This window comes from Musa acuminata, chromosome BXJ3-11, assembly GCF_036884655.1.
Source record: "Musa acuminata AAA Group cultivar baxijiao chromosome BXJ3-11, Cavendish_Baxijiao_AAA, whole genome shotgun sequence".
Taxonomy (NCBI): domain Eukaryota; kingdom Viridiplantae; phylum Streptophyta; class Magnoliopsida; order Zingiberales; family Musaceae; genus Musa; species Musa acuminata.
The window spans coordinates 929,802-956,731 of record NC_088359.1 but is presented as its reverse complement, the minus strand read 5'-3'; the positions used below and the strand labels follow the sequence as shown (position 1 = coordinate 956,731).

Below are 26,930 nucleotides of genomic sequence, written 5' to 3'. Positions count from 1 at the left end.
TTCTACCTTCCCGTCTGTCTCTCTCCCTCTATATATACACGCCCTCTTGACTTCTCTCTGCCACCGCCATCCTGAGCTCCATAAACCCTCCAACATGATCTGCAACCTCTCCTTCCTCCTCCTCCTCCTCCTCCTCCTCCCCACTCTTCTTCTTGCTGCGTCACCTTTTCCTCATGGCGGCAAGGACAAAGCTGATCTGCAGGTGGCAAGGATGAGCAGCAAGCCGGGAGAGGACTCCGGCGGGCTGCTCTCGTCGTCCAAGCGCTACGAAGGGTCGTCGGACCTCGTCCACCTGCGGTACCACATGGGCCCCGTCCTCTCCTCCCCCATCAACCTCTACCTCATTTGGTACGGCCCCTGGCCGGCCGCCCTGCAAGCCCCCCTTCGCGACTTCCTGCTCTCCCTCTCCGACCCCACCCCGCCGCCGCCCTCCGCCGCGCAGTGGTGGTCGACCGTCGCCCTCTACTCCGACCAGACCGGGGCCAACGTCTCCCGTCGCGTCGCCGTCGCGGCCGAGGCGCACCTCCCGGGTCTTCCCCGCGGCGCCTCCCTCTCCCGCCTTGACGTGCAGCTCGTCATCGCCGACGCCCTCGCCGCCGGTTCCCTCCCCGTCGACCACGGTCGCGGCGCTTACCTCGTCCTCACCGCCCCCGGGGTCACCGTCCAGGATTTCTGCCGCGCCGCCTGTGGCTTCCACTACTTCACCTTCCCCTCCCTGGTCGGTCACACGCTCCCCTACGCCTGGGTCGGCCACAGCGGCGTGCAGTGTCCCGACTTGTGCGCCTACCCCTTCGCCGTCCCCACCTACATGACCGGCGTCGGGGCCATGCGCCCCCCCAACGGCGACGTTGGCGTCGACGGCATGGTCAGCGTGCTCGCGCACGAGCTAGCGGAGCTCGCCACCAACCCCCTGATCAACGCTTGGTACGCCGGGGAGGACCCGACGGCCCCGACCGAGATCGCCGACCTCTGCGAGGGGGTCTATGGCAGCGGAGGCGGCGGGGGATACACCGGGCAGGTGAGCAAGGACGAGCTGGGAAGAAGCTTCAACCTCAATGGGAGAAACGGGAGGAGGTTCTTGGTGCAGTGGGTGTGGAGTCCCGTCGTCAAGGCTTGCAGAGGACCCAATGCCCTGGATTAGTAGTAGAACATGTTTCACCACTAGATCTCCATCACCTTTAGATCTGGAACCGGACGGCGGAATTGGATTCCCTCCCACTCTACATACATATTTTTTGGATTCCCCGAGGACTCTCTATCTCAGTTGCATGTCCATATAAGTAAGCTCTATAAATAAAACCATACGCTACTGTGAGTTTGCATCGCAAGAGATTCCTCGTGGCTCTGCTTGCAGAAGCTGTCCTGCACTCCATCCATCAGTCGATGACCAGCGAGTGGATCAACAGGCTGTTCCTGCGTTCATATGCTGCCAACTACCAAGCTGCAATGGTGGGGAAATGTGGCTGCCTCCTCTGTTGCTCACTCGATACGGAGTCCACATTGAGCTGGCTGGATACACTTTTTGCTCGCTGTCTACTTTCTGCTGGAGCTGGAAAGCATAAAGAAGCCTCCAATTATATAAATGATGTACAGAATCGATGCATCTCTTATATATAACTCACAGTTTTGTTCTTGAATTGAAGTAGGGATTCATGCTCGAGGAAGCTGATCCCTCTGACACCGGAAGACAACCTTCTAGTTGGTCACCTTGACAGCCTGGAGGCCTCAATGTGTGATTGTTTTCTACCCTAACATGTGAAGGTTGACTAAGGAAACATATAATTGAGGTTTTCTTGTGGGAGCTTGTGATGCATTGGATCCTTTGGCTTCATCCATGGTCTCTAGTCTTGGATCATAACTTCTTTAACTTGACACTGTGTTAGAAACCTATGACAACCATATTATGATTTGATATCTTGTATTACAATAACAAATGTAAATGGGCCCTGTCAGCATTGGTTTATTGTTGATTTTTTGTCTTATTTTCTAAGAACTTAAGATGAGGTAATAAATAATACAACATAGTTAAAATGTTCCACACATAGGAAGATGATGGAAGGAGGAGACTTGAGTTTCAATGTTCCACATAATTTATGGGACAACAAAGTCAGGTTCATGAAGTGAACAACAAAGACTCCTAGTTGCTTCAACTGAATCAGCTGCAGATAAATATGTGAAGAAGATGATGCTTGTATGAGGTAATCTTTAGCAGTCTCAAGCTGAGGGTTTTACACCTGTTGGTGTAAACAACATTAAGCCGTGGCCTCGGGGCCGACGCGGCTAATTCGGGTCCGAGTGAGCGAGAGTCTTGCTCGGCGTCCTTCTGGGTTACCGAGGCAGTCGGTCGTGCTGATCGGGTCCGGGGGATGGAGATTCCTTGCCGGGGTGTTCAGGGGGAAGCAGCTCCATCTTCGTACCTGCCTACAGGTCGGGTCGATGGCTCGGCCCGACCCCTCCGACGATCAAGTTAGATGATGTGAAGAGATCTTTTTTGTGTGTCTTTTCTCCCCCATTTATCGTTCATGAGTGTATTTATAGGAAAGTTTACTGTTTCCTGATGTGCCCACTTATAGGGGGCAGGCTGATAGCGTCTGATGCAGGTGTTGGCGTGGCATGAACGATCAAGCCCGAGCAGGATGTTTAATGTGCCTCGGTCGACGTTCTAATCCGTTTGACCAGATGGTGTCGGGTCGATCGAAGTGTGAGACGTCATCTGGGGCAGCTGACGTCAGCCCGAGTCTTGTCGCCATTATTATCCTCATCATTTGTTCAGTTTAAGCCTGACTGACTAATATCACAAAACAAAGCTGGCAAGGGTGTGATCATCTTGCAGGAGCAAGCTAAAATTTCCTGCAGCAAGACAAAACAGGACTTCACCCTGTTTTTTGCTCCAGCTTGTGTAATAGCCATGTGTTCGTGCAAATATTCTGCGTCTAGCACTTGTCTGGATCATGATCATAAACATCTGATGGTTCTTGGATGTCGTGTATAACTTTTCATGTTAAATAGCTAGATCTAGGTTGATTTGTTAATGGAAGAGGATTGAATGATGGTGACGATGGTGTGCTAATTAGTAAAGATTCTGGAAATAGTTCATGTGCATCGATCAACTACATAAAAAGAATCCATTAGTTTAATTTGTGGAACTATCTGTTCATCTAAGCAGTGCATCGAAGAACAAGAAAAAGGATGTGGAAAGATAAAATGGAAAAAGCGGATTGATGGACGATGGAAACAAGAAGGCAAGTATGCATGCGGAGCTTAAATAGCACTCCATCCGTCGCTGAAGCCTCCCGGCCGTGACTTGTGGTTTACGTTGTCGAAGTACCGCGGCACCTGCAATTTGGGGCTCTCCGACGCCGCCATCACCTCCATGAAGCCCCCAACGTCGTCGCCTAGGTGCTGCTGGATCACCAGCACCGACACCTGCGCCCCGAAGTCGGCAGACACGAGCATGTCCCCGATCGCCCCGAGCTCCGGGTACTCGCTCCACTCCGTCAGCCCCGCTAGCAGCGGCGAAGACTCCCTCCCTTGACCTCTCCCCACCACGTACATGCTGTGGATGCTGTTCATCGCGCGTATTGCTGCCACCGCCTCCGAGGCGTTGTTGACAACCTTCTCGGTGTACATGACCGACTCGTCGCTCACGTACCTGAGGCGGAACTCGTTCACGCACTCGTCATCCAGCTGCCGCTGCATGCTGTCGTCCTCCACCACCGTCATGGCGGCGTGCTCGCCAGACGCACACGAGAGAGAGGGGCTGGGCGGCACCGGGGCCTCCTCGCCGGGAAGGAAGCGGACTACGGTGAGGTTGACGCTCGGGTGCTCCGCCATTCGCCACGAGTAGGCGAGCGCCTCGCGGTCGTCGGGCCCGCCGAAGAAGAGGACCGCAACGTGGTGCTCCACGAACTGGCTGACGGAGAACCGCCCGCCACCGCTGAGCCCGCGGTCGACGAGGATGCCCACCGAGCAGGGCGCGTTGGCCAGGACGCTCCGGTTGACGCTGCGAATAGACGGGTTGATGTCCTCGAAATCGCCGGCCACCGACAGCTGCTTGTGGAAGGGGAGGATGATGAGGGTGGAGTGACGCTCCTCGGCGATGTTGAAGACGTCCTCGTGCATGGTGGAGTAAGGGGAGATGGCGGTGACCGGCTGGACGGAGACGCCGCCGGCGTGCTGCTCGTAGCTCTCGAAGGTCGCGATGATTTGCTCTGACTGCATGGCACCGCCGGATGGGTTGCTAACGACCTGCCTCTGGCCTTTGCTTTTGCCGATCTCGTGGACGATGAGCATGGCCGAGGCGCGGCCTGTGGGCTCCAAGAGGTGGAGGGCGTAGACGAAGATGGGGGAGCGCTTGGTGGGGTTTGACATCTGCAGAAGGCTGATGACGGAGGGGACGTTGCGGGCGTTGTAGACGCACGCCACCATCCGCAGCTCCATGTCCGGCCGGCACCGCTGCAGGTTCCGCCTCTTGTGGGCGACACGGATCCGCGACGTCTTGTTCAGGATCGCCACAGATGGGGTTACGGCCGCCATCGTGAAGATCGACCCAAGAATCAACACGGTGTACATTCGCACGTCGAAGATCTGCATGCATCACCAACCAGCCCATTCGATGGATGAGCGAAGAGCAAATAATCTCTCACAAACGCCGCCATCAGTACCTGTTTATGTTTGCCGATGTTGAGGATGATCATATCGATGGGGCCCTTGGTGTTCATGAGGAGTCCAAGGGACAAGCTCTCGGGAGCAGTCATGGAATTGTACTGAGCGATGGCCATGCTGCTGCCCAGCTTCACGAGGAAGGAGAGCACTATAATCATCGACAGCGTGGAGATGACCGCCGCTCCCTTCTTGTCTTCGGTATTGAGGAGGGACAGGTCGGCCTTGAAGCCGCAGGTGGCCAAGAAGATAGGCATCAGCAGGCCGATCACGAACTCCTCCAGCCTGTTCCTTAACCCGATGGTGAGCGGTCCACGTGGTACCACCAGCCCATAGACGAAGGCGCCGTAGACGGCGTGGAATCCGATCATGTCTGTAATAATCCCGACCGCCAGCACACCGGTGGCTATGACGCTGATATAGACGTCGTCGACGGGCTCGCCCTCCGGCGTCCGCCTCAGAATCCAGCACATGGTCGGCCGGATCACCAGCCAGCAGGCCGCCGTGAAGGCGATGCCCGAAACCGAGATCCACAGGAACGCGAATTTCGTAGGTGCAATGTCTCGGTTGGATCCGGCGGAGACAGGGAGAACGACGGTGGCGGCTAGTAAGACCCAGGCCATCAGGTCGGAGAGGATGGCAGAGGGCATGACGAGCTGGCCGAGTTCGCTGTTCAGGATCTTGAGCTCTGCTAGGACACGGACGAGAACCGTGAACGACGTGACGGTCGTCGCACTTCCGATGAAAACGACCTGACTCAAGTAGTTCACGTGCCCCGGGGGCTGCAGGTTCATCACGTTGGCTGCCAAGAGGGTAACGATGAAGGGAAGCGCCATGTTGGCCGCCGCAATTGCTATCACCTTCTCCCTCCAACTCTCAAATATTTGCAAGTCGAATTCCATGCCGACCATGAAGAGATAGTAGAGCAGGCCGATCAACCCCATGGTCTCGAGCAGGCGGTGGCTCGCCGCCGGATACACTACTTCACCCAACGAAACCGGTATGCCGGCCTCGTGTATCACGATCTTCCCTAGTACCGATGGCCCGAGGACGATGCCAGTCTGCCAACGATGCCAGAAAAAAGGAAGTCAAAAGCTAAGCTACGAAAGGACTAGGTCGTGATACAGCATTCCTCCATCACATGGCGGCATTGCATGGGTAGAAGAAGAGAATCCGAGAGCATAGAGGGAAGAGGCTACCAGAATCTCGGCGACGACTCTGGGTTGGCGGAGGGGTTTGAGGAGGAAGGCCAAGCCGCGGGAGACTATCACCGCCAGGACCATCTGCCAGAGCAGGACAGGAATGGCGAACTTGTGCAAGGGCCTCTCATTCCAGACACCGCCGCTGGATATACTGTCCAACTTGTAGCAGTAGAGGATGGGCTCTGTCGTATTGCCCTGATCGGCCATCTTCTCAAAGAAAGAGAAGACAAGAAGCTCTCTTCGTCCTCCCAACGAATCGATGCTTGGGATTGGAAGAGAGGCCCAGGGCTTCTTAAAGGGAAGCTGGAAAGACGATCAAGTTTCTGTTGTTTGAGCATCTGTCCTCGAAATGGCGGTTAGGTCAAGATGTTTGTCGCCGTTTGGTCGGGCTGGTGTTCTGTCTTCCGCCATTTCCTGCGACTTGCGAAGCTGCCGCGCTCTAAATGGGGGGCGTTACAGTTGTCAACTTCAGACCGCAGGCAACGGAAAAACGTATCCAATATTACCATTCAACCCAGCCAACCCACTAAATTTGGTTCCCCTTTTGCATGCAGCTGTGACCACCAGGTCAACGCCGGTCCGGCCGGCGCGCCGCTCGTGCACTCTCGTTGCCCGCATGGCGTCTCCACGTGCTTCCACCGGCGGTGGGTCCTGCCGCCAGCTTGACGAAGCTTCACCATCATTCTCTCACATAAATCTATAATTTTTTATATTTTTTATTCTCTTTCGAAATCCTAAATTTTTTTTTGGATACTAAAAAAACCTATAAAAGCATCAAAAGTATTTCTTATATATTATTTTCTCTCGTTAAAATTTATAGATATATTTGATATTCATAAAAAATAAATATTTATTATTATTATTTATGAGAACTGTATTAAAAAAAATATTTCACTAAAATATTAATTTCAGAAATTTAAAAATACTTACTCAATCCCAACATTAACTTAAGCTTCTGTCATTCCTCCTGCCACCCAAATTCTATACACACATAAGTAGGTGAATAAATATCAATATATATAATATACTTTATTTCAAGTAAATTAAATATCATATCAATTTTTAAATATTAAGAAAATCTAATTGAAGATATAAGCATTAAAATTAGTCTACGTCTGCTAAAGCATCTCTCTCTCTCTGTAGTGTTTGAAGTTCCACTGCCTATCTATTATTCGAAAGTACACGTCTCAGATATCCAATATACATGAGTGTAATAAGTGATATTTATCATTCAAAAAATTACTTGAAATTTGAAATAAACTTTCCCTTTAGCCTCTCACACCATATAATCAATTCCAACCCACGTTTTGTAAGTAAAATAAAAGATACTCATATTTTATAGTAGAAGGTGAGCAATAAAAGACTGTTGTGGTGTGTAGTGAGCATCACATAAATGGATTCTATAATATATATATATATATATATATATATATATATATATATATATATATATATATATATCATGTGACATGTGAATTAATATGCCTAAAAATTGGGAGCCTACTGCCGACGTGTTGTATTCGCCGTGCTTTCCAGGCCAGTAGGGACTGGCCAGCTCAGCTCGGTTCTGGGTCCCGCCTGGGGTCTCACGTGCTTGCGCTCCTCTTCACGTGCGATGCCGCGCTCCCACGAAGTCGCCAAATTGGATGCCCGAACAAAAGAGTAATTATATATATTCCGCACCCAAGAAAACATCCACCCACCTCTCACCGTCTCGAGAGAGCAAGGGAGGAAGGGAGAGGCCAAAATGGGCAACAGCAGCAGAGCTGCTGTAGACGCGTCGAAGCGCAAGAGGAGGAAGAAGGGCCGCCCATCCCTCCTCGATCTCCAGAAGCGCAGCCTGCGCCTCCAGAACCAGCAGCAGAATAACCTCAGCCCTAACCCTAATCCCTCCCCCAAATTCCCCCAATCCAACACTCCCTCAGCGTCCCGCCGAGTCACCCGTCGAAACCCAAACCCTTCGCAGGACGACCCCCCGCGGCCCCCGCCCGAGGCGGGGCGGGACGAGGAAGAGGAGGAGGAGGAGGAGGACGGCGGCTCGGGCGGTAAGCGCAGGGAGAAGAAGCTCAAGCTCGTCCTCCGCCTCCCCTCCCGCTCCGCTGGCTCCGGTTCCGAGTCCGACGGCGCGGCTAACGCCGACCCTAAACGGAGGAAGATCGGCCACGAAAATCGCGTCAAAAAGGTTCTGATTTGATCCCTTCTGACCGAGTAGTCGGCAGTGCGGCGGTTGTCTCAACTGTGGGACGCGGAGATCCGAGGACGGAGTGGAGAGTGGAGTGTGGCGTGGAATGAAGTTGACTTCTGGGATTTGGATTTCTGGATTTCAGGGACTTTTTTTCCTACCTAAATAAAAAAAGGGGATTTCGGGAGTTTCGTACGGTTTCGGCCATGGATCGGGAATCTTAGCGTGGTTGTCGCGTGGATTTGCTTCTCGGGTTCCGTTCTTTTTGATCTCTTTTCCTTGGTGGATTTCCAGGGCGAGATAGGGTCGAGTTTTGACTAAGTCAACTCTCCAATCATTTTTGGGAAACCAAAGCACCTGCTTTGTGGAAGAAATTTCGTACATATACACCTCTTTTCGTTACCTTGATTACGTTAAAGTTTCGATTTTCTCGAAAGAAATCTGACCGCTGCGTTGAAAAGAGTTTTTTTGTCTTCTTCCTACTCTTTCTTCTCTTTTCTGGTTGGATCAGCCTTGTTATTTGTCCCCAGTAATTTTTGGACGATCTGTTCACTGGCCTGCGATCGTCCCCTAATTTCTTGCTTACTGCTTTTGGGGGTTTGTTTGAAGAAATTACGTTTATATATTTTGTTCTTTTTTCTGTGTTCAGGCTGAGTGTAACAATTCTCCGAAAGCGACGGGCTTGGTTCCAGGTTGGTGTTCATGCATTTATTCCAAACGAAAGCGGGATGAGATCTATAGTGGATAGTGAGAAACGTCTAATTTGTTTGTTTTACAACAGGGGAGCTACCAGATTTGGGGCCCACGACACCTCTGCCAGACAAAAAGTTGTTGGCGTTCATCCTTGATAGGCTCCAGAAGTGCGTCCTGCGTTTTCCTCGGAATTTTAATTGTGGTCTCCTTTTTGTAACTCGTGTGATGCTTTGCTCTGAACATTTATTTTCATTGTAATTTGCTTTATCTCCAGGAAAGATACCTATGGTGTCTTCTCCGAGCCGGTGGATCCAGAAGAGGTGTGTTTTTAAAGTATTAAAGAAGTGTTTACTTCTTTTCTTGTATTTTCAGCGTTAAATTCATCATAGACCCGAAGAATACTCAGGCCTAATATCTGTGTATGATGTTGTTTAGCTTCCTGACTATCATGAAGTCATAGAGCATCCAATGGATTTTGGAACTGTGCGGAACAAGTTGCTTACCGGAGCATATTTTAATCTGGAACAGTTTGAGGTTTGTTGAAGTTCTGCAGTTATGTAGAGAAGTTTTACAACTTTATCCTTAGAGTTGGAGACACATTTCTTCTGTTTATCTAGTGTGTCAAGGTGTATTCTAGTTATTAACTGGTTCTCTTTTATTCTACTGGTATATGTCATAAAACTTTCATTTTTCTCTTTTGGCTCTGCTAATTATGAAAAGGAAGCATCACTATTAAGTTCCTTGCAAAACTTGGTTGGAACTTGTAGATTGTTATCTGGTGGAAAATAGAAGATTAGTTGACTGTTACTATGATATGTCCCTATTGGACCCTGTTTATGCTAATTTGATAAAGGAGAAAGATATTAAAGCCTCCCTAGATGAGGAAGAGGAAGTAGTCTGGTTAGGATGATAATCCATCGGTGGTTGTCTCAGACTGTTGCATAACTGTCAAATAACTAAATCGAATTTATTTCTAGATGAGATAAAGGCGACATCTCAGTCGTAAATTTTGAAGCTGTTGCTGGCAAGTCTTGTCTCTAAATTGAATTTATTTCTAGATGAGATAAAGGTGAATTCTCAGTTGTAAATTTTGAATCTGTTGCTGGCAAGTCTTGTCTAATCATTAGTAGATTATTGTAAGTTGCATTGCGCATATCTAAAATACAAGGAAGCTTCCTATACACATTTTTTGGTTATACTAGCACAATTTAAACCTATTTTCCCTAATAAAGCAATAAATCAAAGTTAAGTTGTTGTTAGAGTTATACATTCCGATCAGATTCTGACTCTAAATGAATTAGGCTTTCAACTGTTCAACATGACTTTTGATCTGGAGAGATTTTTCTGACCATAAAAGGATCATTGTGATCATAACTCTGAAAAGCTATAACCTTCAGAGAAATTCCAATTTATTTTAGATACTACTTATTTTGACCATTGGTTATATGAATTAGTCTTTCAACTGTTCAACATCACTTTTTGATCTTGAAGAGATTTTTCCGACCTTAAAAGGATCATTGTGATCATAACTCTGAGAACTTCAGAGAAATTCCAACTTATTTTAGATACTACCTATTTTGAACAATGGTTATAAGTATCATAGTAATCTGACCATACCAATTATATAATACCCATCTCACCATGGTATGCTGGTGTATTGCCCATTTCAAGGGATCAAACAATTGTTTAGTTATAGTAGTCCAATTTTGTAGCTCAGTACTCCAATCTAGTTATTGATCTATGCATGGTTTGTTTTGTATATATATTGGTTAGTTTATATAAGTTGTCTTTTTTTATCAGTGTAAGATTTCCGGCATGTATTATGATTAATGTATTTGGGTATCATCTGTTGAAAGCCATTTGTTCTTATCTGAAGTTAGAATACCAAGTTATTAATTATTTGTGCATAGTCTAAATATCTACTATGAATTTTGTATGGTAACACACTTTGTGGCAAGATGGAGTTATAAGCATTTCAATTGCCAGCAAACTGACAAAAATGTTCTCTTTATATTTATAAAATGGATTTCTACATAAAAAATATCTAATTTGCATTTTCTATTTGCACACTCCAATCTTCTTCTGGTTTCTAAGTTTTTTAGATATTTATTTTTATGTGGAGTTGGGGGCAAATTATTGTTTGTGGATTTCTTGATGCAGAAAATTCTAGCATCCCTCAATCAAGAGTTTCTTAATGACCGTATGTGACCATGTACATTATCTGTTTCTGATTAGTATTTTCTGCAAGATTGTGTGCACACACTAATGTGTATAGCATGTTCTCTATAATGTTAGTTGCAGCCACCAAGATTCTGGTAGTGCTAGAATATTCATACTGATTTTTGGTAGTCGCTTGAACCATGTCAAGTATTAAGTACTTGACTTTCTTTCTTCAAAGTATGATCTAGTTTTTATGTATCATATGGAAGGATTTGGAATTAGAATTTGATTTGCTGAAAAGTTTTTCTGAAAATGTTTGTGCTTTATTGGATCTCCATCCTAAGCAATTTCTCAATGGAACATTGAGCTAAGCTTTGGCCAATTTAAGTCTTACATTATTGCTATTCCCTGCTTAGCAAAGCAAGAACTATATACGTGGTATGTCATCATTTGTATTGCTTTTTCTTCAAAGGGAAATATAGTTTGCTCACATATAGAGCTGTTTTCGCTCAATGCACTTGTGATTTGAGTTGTGGAACTTTACCTTCTTGTCGAGGCAATCACTGAAGTAGGTTACCCTTTCCTTCACTCACCCGTAGCCTTGAGGGCCTAAATGCCTTCCGTTTTGAAATGAGTCAAAAATAAGGGGCATGAGGGTATTTCTAGTTTTCTACATTGAGGCCGATAGACCAATTGAAGACTGACGAAGAAGCACCCCAATTACGTTTAGTTCTATCAGTTTCAGTTTTTGCGATTGTCCTCATGATTGGTCTTTCATCATAGTGGCATATGACTCTATTGTGATTATTTTTGCTGGGACAGGAAGAATTTGCCAGCATGTGCTCAATACCATATAAATGAAGAAGTATTACAACACCATGATTTGCCAAAATCTTTGCATCAAACATGAAAAGGATGAGAGGAAGAAAGAAATGCATCACAGAAAGACTTTTTGTCACCTACATAGCTCCAGTGGCAGATGAACGCTGCCTTTACCCATTATCCCGACCTTCAGCAAGGTAGTGATGGTCGAGGCAACATGCTCAATGACAATCTCACTAGTGAAGTGTCATGACAAATGAGTTACTCAGAGGTGGAAATGAAAAAATGATCTTCTCTTTTATAACTTCCAAGAATTTACGTAGAGCTTTTGCATAACTCAAAGGAAACCCTTCTTTTTCTTCAAGAAAGATGTATGATAACACCTTCAGGACTTTCATTCGATTAAAGAACTATGTTATGTTCAATAATTTGGCTTTTGTTTCCCACTTACATGAAAATACCTAAATAATCTCAAACATGTCATGTAACTCAAATTTTATTTCCACCTTCCTGATTGCTTAACATACATGTTCTGGTATAACTTGCAGAATGATGTCTTCTTAATTAGCTCAAATGCTATGCGTTATAATGCACCGGATACTATCTACTTTAGACAGGTAAAAATCATTTTTAAGAGTGTACTTTTTCTGTTAGAATAGGTCAGAACCTGTCAGTAGTTGGGTTTCCATCTAAAGTTATCTAAAGAAGCAATTCGTCTGCACAGGCACGGTCTATTCATGAGCTTGCTAAAAAGAATTTTGAGAACTTAAGGCAAGAAGGCAACGATAATGAACCAGAACCAAAAACAGTGGTAAGGAGAGGTAGACCACCAAATAAGCACAAAAAGGTTGGACGGCCTCCTGCTGATCGTGCTGCATCAGACTTTTCAACTGATGTAACACTTGCTAATGCTGGGGACACTAATCACCTGTCTAATTTAGCACATGACTCCTTGAGAAAAGGATCCTCAGGGGAAAAGTCTGGTGTTGCCAATGCATCCAATAGGGCTTCGTATGGTCTTCGCTGCACTGATACATGTGGTTGGATTTCTGAGCAGAAAGCAGATAGAGATGAAGAATATTCAGGTTTGTGATAGAGAATGTTTTCTAGTAACTGTTTTCTTAAGAAATGTAATTGCTTCATCTAATACAAATAGCCATTTTCATTTCTGAAAAGAATCATGTGACAAGTATGTACCTGGCATTTTCATATTTGCAGGGTCTGCACCAAAAGGAAATCACACAAAGTATGGCAAGAAACTCACTGTTGTAGATGAGAACCGTCGTAATACTTATAAACAATCCCTTGCATCAACCTATACACATGAGACACCGATATTTACTATCATCAATGGGGAGAAGAAGCAACTTATGCCAGTTAAGTATTATGGTGAATCATTCAATTTCATTTCATTTATATATTTTCTTCATTAAAAATTATGGTCAAGTTAGTATATCTGCTATATCTATTTTAGTATGGTTTGCTCGATATAAGTGTGATGTGATTCAAAATTTAGCCAGTTTGTTTTCATTTGAACGTAAGTTGGTCTTTTTGAATTGTTTGAAATAGTTTATGTTATCTTTTGTGACCACTTGCTGATGTTGCTTAATTTTTTAACCAGTTTATTTATGTCTATTGTATATGACACTTTAAAACTTATTAACGATGTCCAGTTTATTTATGTCTATTGTATATGACACTTTAAAACTTATTAACGATGTTCACATTATGGGATCAGGTTGGTCTTCATTTGGAATATGCATATGCAAGAAGTTTGGCTCGCTTTGCTGCAAAGCTCGGTCCTATTGGTTGGCTCCTCACTGCCCCAAAGATTCAAAGGGTATTGCCTCCTGGTACCAAATTTGGCCCTGGATGGGTTGCAGATGGTGAAGCTCCCCAACATTCTCAGCCACTTGTACCATCTATATCTCCTCCGCATCCCTTAGCAAAATCCTGTGCTTCATCTACAATTGATAAACACTCTCATGGACAGGAAATGCCCCACAATGATGTCATTGTCAAGGAAGGCCACATCAACAGAACCACAGTTCCTGCTTCCACTTTGGCTGTTTCTAGTAATGTCTCCAGTTTTCCAGAGGATCCCTCGCTCAGCAGAGTTCCCAGTCATGAGAATGGCTCAAGTACCTTGATTAATGGTGGTGTGGATGGTGATGCAATACGGCCCAAGGTTCCCTTTCAACACCATCAAATCCCAGGGATGCATCCGACCATTGATGGTCTCAGTGGTTCATTTAATTCTAATATGGTTTCTCAACTTGGTAATATGATCAGACCAGCTGGTATGCTATATGGTCCCTTTGGTTCAGATGCACAGATGTCACATGCTCGAGCACTTGACATGGTCTCAAGAGCCAATAACAACTACATACACCAGACCGCAGAAAGGCCAACAGTGGTGGACAATTCAAGTACGAAAAATTCGGGTAAGCCCTTGAAAGAAGCTGGTAATGATTCAAAGGGTCCATGGCAGTCTACCACACTGCAACGGAAATCAGATTCTGCTCCCCCTGATCTGAATGTTGGATTCCAGTCACCAGGGTCACCAGCTTCAGATATGGTGGTTGGCTCACAACAACCTGATTTAGCCTTGCAGCTTTGAAGGTAGTATAATTGATTCTTCAGTTCAGTTGACATGGGAAGGATTAATATTGTGGAGTTGCACCCTCCAATGAGAGGTAAAGAGACACAGCTGACTTGTGATGGAGCTATTCATTTTGCAAGGTTGGACTGTACAGATTAATTAATGTACTAAAGTTAAAAATGAATCTCTGTATGCTGCAGCTAAAATCCCATTTGTAACATTTAAATCATTGGCCTGGCAGTGGGAAGTTTTTGCTTCTGCCGATGGGCTAATTACAATCATTGTGGGGTCTTCTCCTGTGAACCAACTGATCGACAGGGTTTGGGACCATGTGGAACTTTGCTGCCAAAGAATAGATTATTTGTACCTGAAGTTTGTGTTCTTGCTCTGCATCTTCTAATCCAACTCTGATATAGATCTCACTTGAAATACTTGAACTTGGTATTCTTGCTTGACTGGTGATGGGTAGTTTTTCCAAATGGTGAATGAAACTAGGACATGTCTTTTACTACCTCAAGGTCTTCAAGCTGTTCTGATGCAATTTTCATGTGAAGATATCTGAGGAGGGTTATCTTATTTATGTGTATCAATCACTGAAATAACAAGAGTTCAAAAAAAAGGAAGAAATCTCAGCCTGAGAAGTAGAAAGTGTGAGAAAATAATATAATTTCTGCTACATTTAGCAAGAAAAATAATATAACGATTTCGAATTTCTCTGCAGATGAAGTGGCAAATGTAGGTGTATGGACAAGTGCTCGTTATGGTATCTAATATATGATATCTGTAAATCATATGCTAAAAATTTTATCTCTGTAGGAGGTGGAGGTGATGCTGCCATGGAAATTAGATCTCGCTACCACGTTGACTTTTATTATTTTCAGATTGTATTATCTAGTTTTGATTTTTTGTTAAATCTAATAGGACCGAGGCACTAATTCATCACTTCAGTAACCCGAGATTTGAGCAGATCTATGATTAATCCGATAAATACATGCAACTGTCATCAGCGTGTGCCAGCTTTAGCCACTGACATCATTCTGAAGTCAAGCCGTGATCTAAGCCCCACCTCCCGAGTCAACCATTCACGCACACAGTCAGCGTTGCTGACTCTTATTGAGTGCCAGCAGTGCATGCGGAAATGTGTTCGACCGAATGATCCTAATCCCATGCAAACCCTCAGCCATGTTCATACGAACTCCACCCCTCGTAGATCAACACGCAACTCGCAAACGTTTAAGATCCCCAATTCGACAAACCTTCATTTGGTGTCTTTGTTTCTTCACATGTAGCAAAACTGCTCCGCAGGAGAAGGCCTCCTCTGGTCTCCGTCAGGCCACAAAAAGGTGTCCTCCTCGATACAGAACAGAACAAAATGCCTCATTGTGAAGGAAGCCAGTGAGGAGTGCGAAGGGCTAAACCAAGTAAAATACACATTTTCCCCCCCTTTCGCTCCTGTTGTTATGAATGATTTCACATGGAGCAGCAATTTTTTTCCCCTCTTCTGCAAGTTTCGCCATGTAAAAGAACTAATTTTTTTGGTAGTTTCTGCCTTTTTTTTTTTCTTTAGTGGAAGCAAAGATTCACGGGGTGTGAAATGGATCGCCGCTGCGGCCTGTAGTTTTGCCATAAAAAGCGGCCTTTTGTCTGCTCACTGAGAAGGAAGTGAGAGGCGAGGGAGGAAGGGAGGGAGAGCGACGCAAATCGCCCTGGTTTCCTCTTCCCCCTTTTTGGTTCTTGTTGGTGATGCTGAGCGGTGGAAGAGAAGGAGCGGGCAATGTAGGTGGTGTGGATTAGGATTGCTTTGGTTGGCATCGGGATTGAAGTGTTGCTGTAGATGAGCTGCTTTCCGTGTTTCAACCCTCGCCGGAGGGAAGTGAGCCGTAGGATCGAAGACAGCGGGGGCTCCCGGTCCCATTCGAGATTCGTCGTCGATGCTTCGGGTGCGTACCTCAACCATCCTCAAAACTGGATCTTTCTTTGCTTTGTTCTGATTTCTGTTCTCAATCCTGGGCTTTTCTCCATGCGTCAGAGAGTGGGAAGAAGGCGTCTTCTGTGGGCGGCGAGAGGAGTAAATCCGCAAGAAAATTCACCTTCAGGGATCTCGCTACGGCCACCCAGAACTTTAAAGAAGCCAATTTAATCGGAGAAGGGGGCTTCGGAAGGGTCTTCAAAGGGCGGCTTGATTCGGGCCAGGCAAGTTGATCTTGTTCTTGCTTGATTCTGTTTGTCTGCACTGTGTTGTTCCTATGACGATTAGAGCACCAACTTGGATTTTGGAGAGCAGGTGCTGGCCATCAAGCAGCTGAAGCAAGATGGGCTTCAGGGGAGTAAAGAGTTCTTGGTGGAGGTTCTCATGCTGACTGTGTTGCGCCATCCTAATCTTGTGAGCTTGATAGGGTACTGTGCTGAGGGAGATGAGAGGTTGTTGGTCTACGAGTTCATGCCCAAAGGCAGTTTAGAAGACCACTTATTCGGTGAGCCCTGTACTTTACCTTACGACACTGCAGATCCAATCCTTGTGTTTTCGCTTTGCTTATATCATGATTGATATTTAAGTACTCACAGCTAAAACTGACCTTCCCATATAGTTAGTGTAGCTAAAGAGACGTTCCCCAAAATAGTTTCTTGAGATGGAAGACCCACCTATGTGCCTCCTCTTCCCCCCTTCTTGGAAGAGTCTGGCCTCCCCTAATGAGCATCCTTGACTGTGCCTTCATGGTCTGGGTTATAGATATAAGGATAAACTTAGACAAAAAAAAACAACCCTTTATGCGACAGGAATTTTAATGACCGACAATTTGGTGGACTATTACTTTCTTATTGCCCTTTTGTTCTTTTCACAGGTATTACTCAGTAGGATTTAACCTAGACTTAGATGGATAAATATGAAAATCACTAGTTTTGGAGGGATATATGCAAAATTTTCATAATATAATAAGCTGATAATAAGGAACATGGTTATAATTAGTTTTAAAGCATATACTGGGCGCTTACGCTATTAGGAAAAGCCCCAACATATGCTTCATCAAGTAGGAAGTCACTTTTCCATGAGTTGCACAAAAGATACTGATACCTTCTCCTGCATATAGTTGTCCCTTTTGTGTTGGCTGGTCATGTGACATGAAGGAGCTAGTTCTTTTAGTTTTGAGAAACATTAGTTACGCCATACAGTTATTCAGTTCTGATTTACAGTTATTTAGGAAACACTCTTTCTTGGTAAAGAATTTCTGGAGAACTGTTGAATCACCTTGCCTCCTCAATTAAAAACTACAGGTCAGCATGAGTAGCTACTTCAGTTTAGAGAGCCCCTCTTATATATATATATATATATATATATATATATATATATATATATATATATAATCACAATTTAACATAGTAAAAAATCAAAAGAGATTGAGAGTGAAAGAGAGAGAACTCATCTGTATCACATGTTTGCTTTTCATTTTAATACTTTTAAGGTTTATCTGACAACTTTTATCTGTAATGCATGGAGACAGCCTCATTTCAATCTGTTATATGTATGATACAAGTTTGATGGAGCCTAAGACTGTTTGTTCTTTTCTTTGTTTCTTATTGGTTAGTAGTATATGCCACCTTTTATTGCTTTATTGATGAATGGTCCGAATACTCTGTTTTGAGTCTTCTACTTCTTTTTTCTTTGTCAATTAAAAGTGCTTGTTTATTCAGATCTATCTCCACAGAAGCCACCACTTGAATGGAACACACGGATAAGGATTGCCCTTGGTGCTGCAAAAGGTCTCACATACTTGCATGATGTTGCAAGCCCACCTGTTATTTACAGGGACATGAAGGCTGCAAACATATTGTTAGACAACAATTTCAACCCCAAGCTCTCTGATTTTGGGCTTGCTAAACTTGGACCTGTTGGTGACAAAACGCATGTCTCAACAAGGGTGATGGGAACATATGGCTACTGTGCTCCTGATTATGTCATGAGTGGTAAGCTGACCCTGAAGTCTGATATTTACAGTTTCGGTGTGTTGCTTCTGGAACTGATAACCGGACGACGAGCTTTTGATTACTCAAGGACTCGTGCAGAGCAGAACCTAGTGACTTGGGTAAGCAGTGTTTTGTTGTTATTATTTTCAAATAGACTGATTTACAAGGCTATATGACTATCTCAAACAATCTGCACAGTTGAAAGGATCTTGAGGATATCTTCTGCAAGTTCTTTTTTTGGCTTTTCATTCAGATTTTGACTTTTAGTTGTTTTAATAATTGCAGAAACTTCAATTCCTCAAACAGTTGTGTTGACCATATATTGGAATTAAAGGATTTATAATGGTACTTTATCAAAGTTATAACTGTATCAAATGCAAAATTTTGTTGTTTAGTATCTGCATATGATTTAAATTCTGATGTTCATTGTTTGGACTTAACATGTAGCATCATGAAATGGTTCCCAGCTTTTTAACCAAATTTTGTAATAAAAAAGGATGACTAAAATACAAGGCTCCTGCTGATGTGGAGTATGGGGAGAGTAAATAAATGCAATCTCAACCCATTAGATGCAGTTAGTATTCAATTTTGATGCAAAATCCATTTATCTTGGAGTCCTCCAATGTGCAAATTTCAGCATAAAGAGATGTACTGATTGTTTGTTTCTCCATGTCCTTGATCTCAGTGACAAGACCTAAGATTTAACTTATTGTCTATGCCGAAGCAAAACAATGTTTGTAAATGCATTTACTGAAAATGAAAGTGTCAAATTCAATTTACAATTCCATCTATACAGTTCAAAGAACATTATTTAGAGTTTTAGATAAGTAGCTAGATGCATTTTGAGCTTAATATGTGTGCACATAATCATATGGTGGATAACATTTGAGGCATGCTCATGTGGGAAACCTGTCAAAATTCTATTGAAAATTGTTCTATTGCTTCTTTTTTCTCCCTTTCCCATCTTATCTTTCAATTTTTATTAATAATTTATTCTGCTTTTTCTTTCAGTCACGTCCTTTTCTCAATGATCGGAGGAAGTTCTTGCAGCTGGCTGATCCATCTCTTCGAGGCCACTATCCGCCACGAGCTTTTCACCAGTTGGTTGTCATCACCTCAATGTGTCTCCAGGAGCAGGCACATGTTCGGCCCATCATAGCTGATGTGGTTGTCGCCCTAGACCATGTGGCATCCCAGCCCTACACTGCAGAACCCAACTCCAAGGTCATGAACTCCCCTCCATCTTTGCCTTCAGGAAATGTAGCCGGTACAGCCTCCTCTAGAGGATGCAGTGTTGGAAAAGGTTTTGGTATTATGTAAATCGGGCTCTCCGTTTGACCAAGTTGAGGTCTGGCAAGTTCATGAAAAAAATGAAAAAGATGCTAGTGCATTAAACTATGTGCATCATGGTCTAGAAGAATATGTTGCCAATGTAACCATACGTAAATTGTTGTCTCAACCTAGTCACACTGATGTTATTACTACTGCCAGCTATTAAGGGTCAGCGAAGCAATGATTATGGCAGCCTTCATCAAGTATCAGTGACGGTTTCATGGTTGAGGATATGTAATTGATATATGTGGTTTTATGACACAGGTCTTGTACATGTCTAACCTGTTTTAAGTTTCTCAGATTGCAGTGAAGATCCAGACTACGTTAACATCATGATCTGAATTCCACTTGATTTTTGCTGATAAGTAGTATTCAAATGCAATTACACATCATCCTGAATGAATGTTGAAGAGTGATGTATTACATGCATGTGTCTGTGAATAATTTTGCTTCGTTATGTTTGTATTTATGCATACTGCTGAGTTTTTTCGAATTGGCAGTTATTATAGAACTCAAATTAGTGATGTGAGTATTTTAGATATTAGTTGGCTTCTGTTGCCTTGTCAAACTTTTCTGTCAACTTATTTTCTTACAGATAAGCATTGATAAGGCAGCCAGGAGAACAAAATGAGGTGATACTTAGATGTTAATATGACCATTTTAACTGGATGAAAAATATGCTCTTTATTCATGTCTGCCTACATTTCTTCAGTCTAAATGCTGCAATGCTTGTTCAGATACCAACTCATGAACATTGAGATGCATGCATGATTAACACTCTTGCACCAATTTAAACCTTCACATTAGTTTTAATTTACACACACATCTCAAGACCCCCTACTTGTGATTCAGATAATAAATTGAGTTGGTATGAACAACTTCAAAGATGCTCCAGTAAGACTAACATAATTGCTGCCATGTCTATATGTGTCTGTAGGAAGAAAATATGCTCCTCTGGGAGCAGATAAAAAGAAAAGCTCTGAACATGCATGTGATTGTTCCTGAAACCAAGGTCTCCATTGTGTTTATAGCTACATGAAGAATCACAACTTTTGCAGTGCATTGTGTTTGAATTCTTTTTTTTTTTATCTCACTAAAAACTTGGGATGATTTTGTATCATTTTTTAAATTGTTGATCAATATCTACTTTCCCAGTTGTGCTTGGGACCTTTCTTCCAACTACTGAACTAAAATATTTCTTTATTTGCTTCTGCCTTATGTCATATGCACTCCTAACCATTTGTCTTGCCACTCCACCAAATTTGACTCAAAGTTGAGAAGTCCACGACATTTCTTTATGCTGAAGTTTCAGGTCTTTTCCACACTAATTTATTTGAATTGAAGTTAGTTTTGACCTGTAGGATAATTGCCAGTGGTCAGCTTGGGAGAATTCCAACTTTGTGTTGGAGATCACATCATGCAGAAGATCAAGTCACTGTGATGCTATCATGGACCATGAGATGTCATCCCAAACAAAGGTGTGAGTAAAATTCTTAAGAGGCATTTCTTTTCCCCTTAAATCCAACATTTAACTACAAGTATTGGACTATTTTTCTTTAATCTGTGATGATATTACTGCACAAGAAGTCACATGAGTTCATCTTAATCTACCTCTTTTTTGGTTCAACCATGAACTTGACCAGGAAACCAAAGTTGTGGTTGGAGAAAATAAGCATGCAGAAATATGTCTCGAGAGCAAGAGATTCATGAAGCAATAAATGCAAAGTCAACCCTTCTGTACATTCTTCTTTACTGATCCCACAGGAAGAAGTTTCTCATCATCTGCCTCTGAAGTTCTAGTCAAAACCTCAGATTAATGAGTCATTAGTCAGAGATCAAGATGCAGGATGGTGACTTCAGTGAGCTGACCTTTTTTATTGCAACAGTTGACTTCACCTCATTGACTAGCCTAGTGCAATTAGCAAGCTTTTTCCCCTTAAGAAAGAATTCTTGCTGAAGACAGTCTTCATGGATGGAAGTGTGGATCCTCAAGAAGTTTGGAGTAGCTCCATGTGCCAACTCGAGAGATCTTGAAGAGAAAAAGAAGAAAACACCAAGCACCAGAATTCTCTGTGATTGCATGAGTTTGGCTTCCTCAATCTTGGAAATCCAACAGGTAACAATTGCTGACTTGGTGAATTTGACTGTCTTCTACCTCATGAACATGGCATTTACTGCATCCGACTACCAAAATCATGTACTTCATATAACAAAACAACAAAACAAATCAAAGGAGACCAAAACGCTGATACCATTTTCTTCCTTGATTGGCCATGGCATACTTACATGCCACTCTCACAAACACATCTGAGGACTTGAGCTGGCTTTGACCATTTCACCACCACCGCGTCCCACGAGAATATTCTAATAAGATTGTTGCCATGTTGAATGGGTTCGACATGGATACATGTCTTTGAGGGTGGTAGGCATTCAATTGGCATGACACACCCACCTATATGGACGTGCATTTCTTCGTTAATTTCTTAAAGCAAAAAAAGCAGACGAGTGGATGACATGCTCTAAATTCATATAAAGACACGGCATTTAAAAAGGAATTGACAATGAGCTCAACTAGAGGAACATCAACATCCATTTTCTTTTTCTTGTGATTAAAGCAGGTTGACTCCAATAGTATTACAATATACATAGATATGTCATCAGGAAAACATGGTGTGAATACGAGGAAATGACAAGAAACGCATGCTTGGACCAATGAAATCTTCTAACATATTGGTCCTCATTCTCCTTGCAATGTTGCTCAGGCCATTCATATCAACTTCATTAATGGTTGTGTCGCAATACTCTCAACATACTATTCATGAACAAGATGAGCTGTAGTAAGCATTTATGGTCCTCATTATACGTATAGAGAGAGAGAGAGAGAGAGAGAGAGAGAGAGAGATCAATTCCACTAGAAATTATTCTGCTTGTTCTATCTTTGACTGCCTGTGTAAGAGAGGGGGGGAACATGTGGCAGACGTGCATGACATCAATCGCTAGCTGGGTTTTGGTTGGTCGTGTGCAGGTGATCGATTTGCACCTGTTCGACACCAGCACAGGCTGCAGCTTTTCAAGTCAACTTCGTCTTCCACACCGCGTAACAGTTAAATGTATGGCGAGAGCGAGTGAGTATTCTAAGAATCAATTAATAGATTCACTTCCAAGCTCCCACCAAAAGTCTAGTTAGAGATAGGCGCAGAGATAGAGAGAGAATGATGCAAAAGCGACAGCCGAAAAGGGGGAGGAGGAACGAAGAAGAGAGGCAAACATGTTTATAAATCTAGCCCCGGACTGCTTAGTCCTTCCTCCCCTCCTCTCCCGCCCTTGCCTTGTCCCTTCTCGTCTCATCTGCATTCTCCCCGAGATTCTCCCTTTCTCCGCTTTTTGTACAGACGAGGAAGAAACCAGCAGCCGTTTGGTCATGGGGAACTGCTTTGAGACGCCTGCGCAGGCTGTAAGCCCCACAGACACCAGGATTCCCAGTCCAGGTATATCCGAAACACAATAAAAGTTCCCCCTTTTAGTTTGTCTTCTTTGATTTGGATGTTTCTTGTTCTTGATCCTATGGTGTGCCCATCTTACTACCTCCAATCTCCTAATTTTGGCAGTTTCTTGCTCTTGATCCTTACCACTCTGTGATCAAGATTCAAGCTTTCTTCCTCTTTAGGCCATTCCGTTTGATGTTTCCAATACCTTATCCAGACCTCGTTTCTTGGTTGCTATGAGACCTCTTTAGGCCATTCCGTTTGTTCTAGTGACCATTTCCTTCTGATGCCAAGCAATTGTAATCGGCAAGCATCATTCGACCTCGATCATGGCTGACCACCTCCGACGACGACGCACAACTTGGATCTGGACTTTTGCGGTGTGAACACATGGTGACCTCTGTTCTGTGCTTCTTTTCCTGCAATCACAGGGCGATCGACGACCAGGACGACCGGCAGCGACCTCACCGCTACCACTGGCAAACTGTCGACGATCAGCAACTCATCTCTTGGGCAATCGATAGGCAGCAGCGTGACCATTGGTGACGCATACCCGGAGGGCCGGATCCTGGAGGCACCAAATCTCGTGATCTTTACCTTTGCTGAGCTGAGGAGCGCGACGAGGAACTTTAAGCCTGACAGTGTTCTTGGCGAAGGAGGATTCGGTAGGGTGTACAAGGGATGGGTGGACGAGAAGACCCTGAATCCAACGAAGAGTGGGATTGGGATGATTGTGGCTGTCAAGAAACTGAACCCTGAGAGCTTGCAAGGGTTGGAGGAATGGCAGGTGAGTAGAATTAGCAAACCTAAAAGAAGCTTCATAAATCTGCTTGATCTATTCATTATTCTCGATCTGATGCGTTTAGCTGACCCGATTCAACCTTACATCATCTTCCTCTTCACTTGCATGTTGATGTAGTCAATTGTTGCAGCTTCGAATGTGTAATGGTGCGCGTGCTAACTCTTGTTGCCTGGGATTGCAGTCTGAAGTGAATTTTCTAGGGAGGTTGTCACACCCCAATCTTGTTAGGCTCTTAGGCTACTGCTGGGAGGAGAAGGAGCTTCTCCTTGTCTATGAGTACATGGCAAAAGGGAGCTTGGAGAATCATCTTTTCAGAAGTGAGTATTGTATCATCTCTGATTTCCTCTTCTTGTCAGTAAATACCGACAAGAATCGCGGTCGATCTGTGACTAAATTGGACTCAGATTTCTTGTTCTGATGTGTTCGAGTGTCTGCACGAGCTTCTAAATCCATGGAGTTCACAGATCTTTGTAGAATTGTCTAAGTATATCATCATCGTTTGCAGAAGGAAAAGCTTACGAGCCGCTCTCGTGGGACTTAAGGATGAAGATAGCGATCGGTGCGGCTCGAGGTCTTGCTTTCCTGCATCTGTCGGAGAAGCAAGTCATATATCGGGACTTCAAGGCCTCCAACATCCTTCTTGACGCCGTCCGACGCCGCAACTCCATCTAAGTTATTCTCGAGTGCGCTGCGGATGACTGATTCATCGGTTTCGTTTGCAGAACTTCGTCCCCAAGCTCTCGGACTTCGGGCTGGCGAAGAACGGGCCGACCGGAGGGCAATCCCATGTCACGACGCGAGTCATGGGCACCTATGGATATGCAGCTCCAGAGTACGTCGCCACAGGTATGTGCCGTGATTCGTCGAGACCTCCTCCCCCGTCGATGGAAATGTGATCGAGGAAGACGAGTTCCATTGATCAGGTCATCTGTACGTGAAGAGCGACGTGTACGGGTTCGGCGTGGTGTTGCTGGAGATGCTCTCCGGGCTGCGGGCGCTGGACACGACGCGGCCGAGCGGGCACCACAACCTGGTGGACTTCGCCAAGCCATTTCTGTCGGATCGACGTAAGCTGGCCCGGCTGATGGACCCGAGGCTGGAGGGGAGGTACCCGTCGAAGGCTGCACAGCAGGCGGCGCAGCTCACGGTCAGGTGCCTGGCCGGCGACCCGAAGAGTCGCCCATCGATGAAGGAGGTCGTGGAGACGCTGGAGCATATCGAGGTCATGACGAGCAGGCCGAGGGAGTCGAAATCCGGTTCTCCCCGGCCTTTATCAAGATAAAGGCTTGGTAAGAGCACGCAAGTTAATAAAAGATGAGATATGAGCGACATGTAGCTCACTATTTTGAACTTTATCAAGAACAAGGTAAAGATTCATAGCTATATGTTTCGTTCGAGAGTAAAATATATGATTGACATATAAATATGTTATCCCGATATTGTCACAATATATAAATGAAAGATTAGAGATTACGATAAAAATTCATATTGCAATGATTGAATCGAACAAAGTTCATTAGTTGTATAAGGAACCACTTGATATTCAATAGTTGTATAAGAACAAAGTTCTTGCAATAGCATTATTTCTTTAAACTCCAAAAGATTGGATTATACCAGGAAATATGATATATGCACTAGTAGATATCATGTCATTATTATAATCTATTCAGTCGGTATTCAAAAATGCATGAAGCAATAGAGAAGAATATTTTTTAAAAAATAAACTATGATTTATAGTGTTATTTAAGTATTAGAGGTGTTTGATGATCGTCCTTAAGATAATTTATTCACTACATAGATGAGTGAATAGTAGACTATCAATAACATAATTTATTATGTTAATTTATCTTTGTTTCTTTCTTATATCTCCCATAAATAAATCTATTTAATTATATTTTGATTCATTTTTTGTGGGACTTTTTTTTTCTAGATCATCAGAAGTGGATAGCATGTTGATGTTGGATCAAATGAAGCTGATCGGATTCACACTCCTTGATAGATCACCAAATATTGAAATTACTATTTCTTGGATGAGGGGGGGCTTATGTGGATATTAGAAATTTTGGATGTTGATATTCATGAAATTAATTCTTCCTTAGATAAGGGGCTTACCATAAGATAAGATAGAAAAAGTTGTCAAAAGTTTCTCTAATGATTCTCCTTTAATTCTAACTTAGTATGAATCTTTTTAAGTTTTTTAAATAGTAAAAGAGTTTACAAACAATATATATATATATATATATATATATATATATATATATATATATGTTTTTCTTTTCACTTAAAAGAAAGATTATATATATGAAAAATATATATAGATGAAAGGAACTCCTTCTTTTCTTGACATTATAGGCTTTTTTTTTTCTGATAGAACATTGGAATAAGGCCAGAAAGATTGGGATGACAGCATCCATGACTGGCTATACACTCTCTTAAGTCACAGGCTGCCAAATCCATTGAACTGCCATTAAAAGCTACACACTTGAACAACTTCCGTAGAATACAATCCATCAGTCTCACCTACAGGAAGGAAGAAAGGTGGTGGTTCAGAGAATTCCATCAATCTAATTTAACCCCCATCAAGAACTTCCACTTTTGAGCTCACAAGCATTCCGATGAATGATCGCCTCTCCATCACGCCACAGCTCACATGCCGAATAATTCATTGCCACTTCCATGTCTCAATCACGCTTTTGACCACTCATCAACAACGGTCCTTAATCTCAGCTTTTCTTCTTCTTTTTGAACCCTACTGCCAATCTAAGCTATTCGAGTAAGATAAATAAAAGAAAAGCATGGATAATTTATTTTAATGTTATCAACAATGAGGATTTCTTTTCCTCACAATTAGAAAAAGAAGAATCTTTCAAAAAAAAAATAGATGGTTAGGGAAAGAAAATGTTATCATTTGGGATTTTACGATTTAAATACCTTAAAAGAGCTTTTTTTAGAACCTTTTAGTGAAAATTATCTCTTTTATTATTAATATAAATTAATCTTTTCCCTTTTACTTTTTGGTTTTATT

At 43.5% G+C, this 26,930-nt stretch overlaps 5 protein-coding genes across 6 annotated transcripts; 4 read left to right on the top strand and 1 right to left on the bottom strand.

Annotated features, from left to right (window-relative positions):
- Nucleotides 1-1,328, top strand: LOC103970138 (protein EXORDIUM-like 5). Its single transcript, XM_009383797.3, has one exon. The coding sequence runs from the start codon at nucleotides 95-97 to the stop codon at nucleotides 1,139-1,141; it is 1,047 nt and encodes a 348-aa protein (XP_009382072.2). The 5' UTR covers nucleotides 1-94; the 3' UTR covers nucleotides 1,142-1,328.
- Nucleotides 1,329-3,261: 1,933 nt separating this feature from the next.
- Nucleotides 3,262-6,071, bottom strand: LOC135652278 (cation/H(+) antiporter 15-like). Its single transcript, XM_065173113.1, has 3 exons — nucleotides 5,862-6,071; nucleotides 4,665-5,723; nucleotides 3,262-4,587 (listed from the first exon to the last, which is right to left on the bottom strand). Exons 1-3 carry the CDS (start codon nucleotides 6,069-6,071, stop codon nucleotides 3,262-3,264), a joined length of 2,595 nt encoding a protein of 864 aa, XP_065029185.1.
- Nucleotides 6,072-7,558: 1,487 nt separating this feature from the next.
- Nucleotides 7,559-14,695, top strand: LOC135653278 (uncharacterized). 2 transcript variants are annotated; one of them, XM_065175081.1, is made up of 10 exons: nucleotides 7,559-8,046; nucleotides 8,696-8,738; nucleotides 8,828-8,906; nucleotides 9,014-9,059; nucleotides 9,175-9,273; nucleotides 12,270-12,338; nucleotides 12,446-12,806; nucleotides 12,940-13,097; nucleotides 13,460-13,636; nucleotides 13,715-14,695. In XM_065175081.1, exons 1-10 carry the CDS (start codon nucleotides 7,612-7,614, stop codon nucleotides 14,339-14,341), a joined length of 2,094 nt encoding a protein of 697 aa, XP_065031153.1. In that variant the 5' UTR covers nucleotides 7,559-7,611; the 3' UTR covers nucleotides 14,342-14,695. The 2 variants fall into 2 exon arrangements, with proteins under 2 accessions (XP_065031153.1, XP_065031152.1); XM_065175080.1 differs by having other exon boundaries at nucleotides 13,460-14,695.
- An 868-nt stretch (nucleotides 14,696-15,563) lies between these two features.
- Nucleotides 15,564-19,951, top strand: LOC103970136 (probable serine/threonine-protein kinase PBL21). Its single transcript, XM_009383792.3, has 6 exons — nucleotides 15,564-15,744; nucleotides 15,891-16,263; nucleotides 16,353-16,516; nucleotides 16,608-16,797; nucleotides 18,014-18,405; nucleotides 19,298-19,951. Exons 2-6 carry the CDS (start codon nucleotides 16,158-16,160, stop codon nucleotides 19,604-19,606), a joined length of 1,161 nt encoding a protein of 386 aa, XP_009382067.1. The 5' UTR covers nucleotides 15,564-15,744; nucleotides 15,891-16,157; the 3' UTR covers nucleotides 19,607-19,951.
- Nucleotides 19,952-22,783: 2,832 nt separating this feature from the next.
- Nucleotides 22,784-25,332, top strand: LOC103970134 (probable serine/threonine-protein kinase PIX13). Its single transcript, XM_009383791.3, has 6 exons — nucleotides 22,784-23,106; nucleotides 23,535-23,890; nucleotides 24,087-24,222; nucleotides 24,411-24,553; nucleotides 24,628-24,751; nucleotides 24,829-25,332. Exons 1-6 carry the CDS (start codon nucleotides 22,887-22,889, stop codon nucleotides 25,185-25,187), a joined length of 1,338 nt encoding a protein of 445 aa, XP_009382066.2. The 5' UTR covers nucleotides 22,784-22,886; the 3' UTR covers nucleotides 25,188-25,332.
- Nucleotides 25,333-26,930: the final 1,598 nt, after the last annotated feature.

Excerpts from the sequence above, each read along its gene's own strand:
- LOC135653278 (XM_065175080.1), top strand. The coding sequence starts at position 7,612 with ATGGGCAACAGCAGCAGAGCTGCTGTAGACGCGTCGAAGCGCAAGAGG. Across the intron at positions 12,807-12,939 it reads TAGAGATGAAGAATATTCAG|GGTCTGCACCAAAAGGAAAT; the intron begins GTTTGTGATAGA and ends TCATATTTGCAG. Across the intron at positions 13,098-13,459 it reads AGAAGAAGCAACTTATGCCA|GTTGGTCTTCATTTGGAATA; the intron begins GTTAAGTATTAT and ends TTATGGGATCAG.
- LOC103970136 (XM_009383792.3), top strand. The coding sequence starts at position 16,158 with ATGAGCTGCTTTCCGTGTTTCAACCCTCGCCGGAGGGAAGTGAGCCGT. Across the intron at positions 16,798-18,013 it reads TTTAGAAGACCACTTATTCG|ATCTATCTCCACAGAAGCCA; the intron begins GTGAGCCCTGTA and ends TTGTTTATTCAG. Across the intron at positions 18,406-19,297 it reads AGCAGAACCTAGTGACTTGG|TCACGTCCTTTTCTCAATGA; the intron begins GTAAGCAGTGTT and ends TTTTTCTTTCAG.
- LOC103970138 (XM_009383797.3), top strand. The coding sequence starts at position 95 with ATGATCTGCAACCTCTCCTTCCTCCTCCTCCTCCTCCTCCTCCTCCCC.
- LOC135652278 (XM_065173113.1), bottom strand. The coding sequence starts at position 6,071 with ATGGCCGATCAGGGCAATACGACAGAGCCCATCCTCTACTGCTACAAG. Across the intron at positions 5,724-5,861 it reads GAGTCGTCGCCGAGATTCTG|ACTGGCATCGTCCTCGGGCC; the intron begins GTAGCCTCTTCC and ends CATCGTTGGCAG. Across the intron at positions 4,588-4,664 it reads ACATCGGCAAACATAAACAG|ATCTTCGACGTGCGAATGTA; the intron begins GTACTGATGGCG and ends TGATGCATGCAG.
- LOC103970134 (XM_009383791.3), top strand. The coding sequence starts at position 22,887 with ATGTTTATAAATCTAGCCCCGGACTGCTTAGTCCTTCCTCCCCTCCTC. Across the intron at positions 24,223-24,410 it reads GGAGAATCATCTTTTCAGAA|AAGGAAAAGCTTACGAGCCG; the intron begins GTGAGTATTGTA and ends CATCGTTTGCAG. Across the intron at positions 24,752-24,828 it reads TCCAGAGTACGTCGCCACAG|GTCATCTGTACGTGAAGAGC; the intron begins GTATGTGCCGTG and ends TCCATTGATCAG.